At 37.3% G+C, this 4,956-nt stretch overlaps 1 protein-coding gene across 1 annotated transcript in view; it reads right to left on the reverse strand.

Annotated features, from left to right (window-relative positions):
* Positions 1–2,861: 2,861 nt before the first annotated feature.
* Positions 2,862–4,956, reverse strand: part of LOC112159314 (taste receptor type 1 member 1-like) — a 6,085-nt gene continuing 3,990 nt past the window's right edge. Inside the window, exon 6 of the mRNA XM_024293325.2 lies at positions 2,862–3,860. Coding sequence (XP_024149093.1) covers positions 2,932–3,860 — 929 coding nt within the window. The 3' untranslated portion in view covers positions 2,862–2,931. The remainder of the gene's footprint in view (positions 3,861–4,956) is intronic.

Genomic DNA, 4,956 nt, shown 5'->3' on the forward strand with positions numbered 1-4,956 from the left:
CATCAGGTGGCTAAAAGTTTGTGCCGTCCAGGGAGGACCGGTGGCCACCCCGCTCCCAGGGCGGCATGGCTCCGGGAGACGTGGGGACGTGGGGATCCCCGCCTGTGAGTCTTGTTCATCCTCCTGCGCGTCTTCTATGTGCCTCTGTGTCTCTGCACATCTCTGTGTCTGTCCGTCTTGCTGCTGCACCTGGTGCTCTTTTTAAAGTCACCAGGTGTGGCTGGAGTGCACCTATTCTCCATCTTCCAATTAGGTCCATGATGCATTCAAAACAGTCAGTGCACACAAACAGGGTCCAGCAAGAAATAGAATAAAAACAATAAAAAACACATCCTATTACATGACCATGTCTTGTGTGCTTTGTACATTAATTTGAGAGAGAGGGTCTAAAGGGCAGGGATTCCCAGTCTCTTTAGTTTAGTAATCAGCTATTGTTTATATGTCATAACTGATTATATGTCTTTGCACAATTACTGGTTTGAAGCCCATTGAGACAACTGTGTTGTGATCTTGGACTGTATAGATAAAATCGAAATGAATGTTTTAATCAACTAAACTGTATTATTTTAAAAATACTGTACTGAATAGTAGTCCTGATGGGTCAGTTATAAAAAAAAAGTTGCAGAATGCTCTATTAAATCAAAGACAATTAAAAAGAAATGTTGAATCACGTTTCTATAACATTTTTAATTTCGTTCAAATATACTGTTAAAGTCAAAGTTGTGTAAGTAATTAGAAATATCTAAAGGACTCTAAGAGAAGGCGCAGGGAAATGCACATGTTTATCTTTGTCAAATGTGAACTTGTATCTTTGTTTCTTAACTTTTTATCCCACCTTTTGCTTACTGCTGATTCTCTACTGTACAGCCACACACAATCTTCCATGAGTGTATTTCCCTCCAGTCTTTTAAGCATCACAAACAAATCAATGCAAACAGATTCAGCTGAAGAGAAGTCATTCAAATACAAACTTCTCCCCCTTTTACAAATAATCTCTGCACAATTTAACTCAAGACCACATGGGCCATCTGTGAGAAGAAAATTTGCAACGATACAGCAGCTGAAAGTGATTCATGACCAAAATTTGAATCCGCGCCGTCACCTGGCGGAAGGCTGGAACTTGCGGTTCTTCTGGGAGGAAGAGTCGAGGCTTTGATTATGTCCATAAATTTAATTAAGATAGTTTCCAAAAGACCAGACAGAAGTAGTTTCTGTGCAAATCCTAACATAAACATATGTTATAACACTAACATGCCCTTAAATTAAAGGCAACTCATGTGTGTGCTATTTTAAATGAATGACAAACCATGATGGCAGCATTTTTATGCTGATGTTTTAATGCAAATTGTTCGTTTCGTCCGTAGTTTTTTATTTTTGTTTCACCACATTCTAATGTCTTGATATTTAGCATTTATCTTGATTTTGTTGGAACATCCTGTCCATATTAAAAATTGCACTTACGCCCCTATCCTAAGTTCCTGATTAAAGTTTGTTTGTGTGACTGTATAAAACACGATCGTCCTTCCTCATAGTCAGAGATTGTGCAGACCTCTCCATGCTTGTTAAGCGTGTATCTTTTCTCTACTCTATATAAACACTCTTGAATCTGCTTGACGAGCTTTTCTTTATTCCATCGAATCTAACAAGTTTCCACCACAATCTTGGCATCACGAACAGGATGTTATCATTTGAACACTATAACTTCACATTATGTTGAATCGTCACACAGATCTGTCAAGTATAAAAGGAGACTAAAACATTATAGTGTTCACACAAGATCAGGATCACATTCTAAAAGAAACATCTTTTGAAGAAGGGTGTTGGATTCCTGGCCTCACGGGACGACATCCTTTAGATTTTCTCAAAAAACATGCTGCTGATTACCTGGATCAAGTGGTTTCGTTAACAAAAAGCTACAATGGGAGGTTAGTTTGAATGTGTGTAGGACACTGGACCTGGACGACTAGAGTTTGACACCTGTCCATGTAATTGGATTACACTGGGGTCAATAGGTCAAAATAATGTCTAAAGAAATGATAGTAATGAAAAAGAAAAGGGATACTCTGTCATTTTATTGAGTTCATTTAATTGTTGCATCATTTAAAATAACTCAAATTTGTTACTTTTTTTTTACCTACCAGAAAATATGCTGTCACATTTAAATGATACATTGACATAAAACAATATATTTTATAAGTCTTCATGTATCATACAATAAACAATAACATTCAGTGGTTTATGCAGAATCAGGAACAATAAAAAACAGACATGTTTTAAAATAAGTGACGTCTACATTACTCAGTTTTTCCTCTGCATAACAGTTGTAGAAAATAACTAAAGATAACTGCATGTTTGAAAGTAGATTTATGTATATTATGGAGCATGAATCTGAGTCTGAATAAAAAACATCTTGCTAAACATTCCAAATATATTCTGGTTCCATCAGAGGTCGAAAGAGCAAAGGTTTAACTGGGCCATTCAAGAATTGGAAGACATGTTGGCTTTAAATTCATGAAAAGTCAACCTTCACATTTATGATTTTTCTGCCACATATTCACCAATAACAGTTAATAAACTGTCAAAGCTTTGATTAGTTCAGCTTCTAGATCAGTGGTCTAATTTTTATGACATTATGATGATTGCAAAGCTTGGTAAAACCCTGTTACCAACTTTTGCAAGTGACAGGGTTGCAAATCTGTACTAATTTTGGCTTTTTACAGGAAAGGTATCTTGTTTTTAGCTAACTTGTTACTGCTGATTTTTGTAGATTTAGCCTAATGATAAGTGATTTTAGTCAAAAAATGGCATGTTTTAGTGTTTTGTACTTGGATTATTTGAAAAACAACGGGTGGAAAGTAAAATGTTCTCCAATTCTGGAATGACCCAACTCCAAAAAATAAATAAACAACTTTAATTAAGCTGCTGAAAGTGCTATTGACTGATTGTTTTGGTGTAATTTTGAATAAGACCTTGAAAGTACTGCTGTGTGTTTCTGCTGGGTTGAAAAATGATGATGTAACATTTTGGGAGGAAATACCACAACAGAAAAGAGTACAGACTTGATAGAACGGCCAGAGCATTAAAAATCTGGATGTATTTCCCACGATAAAGCATGTATTCAGTTATAAAGATGACCCAGGTGCAGGTGAGTAGGAGAAGACAGAAAGTTATCGCTTTGGCCTCATTGTAATTTTTGGGGAGATCTTTGGCCATATATGAAAAAATGAAGCAAAGACAGCACAGCGACAGAAGTAATAACAGAGAACAAATAGACGCTTGAATGTTCAAGTTGCAGCTCAGAATTATTTGCTCTGGATACCAGGATGTTTCGTTGTAAGGACTCGGAGGATCACAACTAAAGCTAATGGTGATTGAGACCGCCTGGAACACAAAGGCTGCGCTGATGAGCAGCCACTGTCCGTGGTATTTTACCCACCAAATGTGGATGTTGGGGATTTGAGCAGATATTTTGAAAATGCAGACAATCTGGAAAGAGCGCACCACAAAACATGACAAACAAACAGTGTAAAACAAAATAAACGGAAGGTATCTTAATACACAAAAAGCCGGTGTGGGAACACCAAAATAAAAGAAAACACTGATGCTACACAGGCTGAGGCAGCCGAGATTTAGGAAGCAAATCGGTCCTCCTGCAGATCTGACCACAGGAGTGTTGTAGTTAATGGCAAAGACAGCAGACACACTTACAATGAGGCCCAACAGGAGCCCCTCCAAGACCATGGTTAGCATAGCACCAGAGTCTGTGAACAGCACATACTCCAGGAGCCTTGGAGTGCATGACGTACTTCCTTCTGCAGACCACTCAGTGTCTTTACAGCTGATGCATCTGAAGGGGTTTTCTGTATAACAGCACAGACAGACAATTTGTAAAACTTTGATTAATGTAGGACAACAGAATTATTACAAAAAATGTTATTACAATCTTGAGTATTTTTCCATTCAATAATAATAACACATTTCATTTGAAAGCACCTTTCAAAAAACCCAAGGACACTTTGAATAAAAGGAAAAGACAATGAAATCACTAAAAAATATACATTAAAAGCACAATAAAACAAACTGAGTGAGATTTAAACAGATGAGTTTAGAGTTTGGATTTTAGAGCATCAGTGTTGCGGAGTTCAGGTGGGATGGAATTCCAGAGTTGAAATTACATTTGTGGAAAATATTCCTAAGAAGTAGGGGGGGAAGTGATGAAAGGAAGAGGAAAGAATCTTGGGATATGCCAGAATAAACAAATAAGGGCTATTTGAGTTGGATGAATTAAGAAATAGGGTTGAAACCAACAGAAGGAATTGGAGGTGATTTCTAGAAGAGACCCTGATGTAGTAGTGAGGTATGGTGGCCGCGCTCGGGTCAAGAGGAATGAGGATAATGAGGAGACCAGAATCAGCTGCAATAAGGTTATTAGGGATCTTCAACAGAGCAGTTTCAGTGCTATGTAAGGGACATAAATCAGACTGAAAAGCTTCAAGAATAGTATTCTGCTGAAATGATTGTGGAGTTTGGGAGTGACAATTTTTCTCAAGTATTTTAGAAATGAAGGGAAAGTTAGAAATCGTTCAAAAGTTTTTTCTGTTATAAAAAAGGTAATAAACTCATTGTTTCATGATGGAAGATGTTAATTATTTGTCTCCTCAGAATTAAAGGGAAAATAACTTGTTTCTATTCTTTTCACCCTCGTTTCAAACATTAAAATGGCTTTTAGATAATCGTATTCTCCCAGATAAGTTATTTACCTGTTATGTTTATGTAGGTTTTAGTTTTACAGATCTCACAGCTGAAGCAGCATTTGTGCATCCCATTTGGCTTTTTTGCATATCCTGCTGGACACTCTGAAGAACACAATGCAGTCGGCACCTGCACAAAATCAGGGGGATGTCAGAAAAGCAAACAGAAGGTTGTAGAGGGCATTAGAGAACTTGCAAATAAGCA

Source organism: Oryzias melastigma, linkage group LG7, assembly GCF_002922805.2.
Source record: "Oryzias melastigma strain HK-1 linkage group LG7, ASM292280v2, whole genome shotgun sequence".
Taxonomy (NCBI): domain Eukaryota; kingdom Metazoa; phylum Chordata; class Actinopteri; order Beloniformes; family Adrianichthyidae; genus Oryzias; species Oryzias melastigma.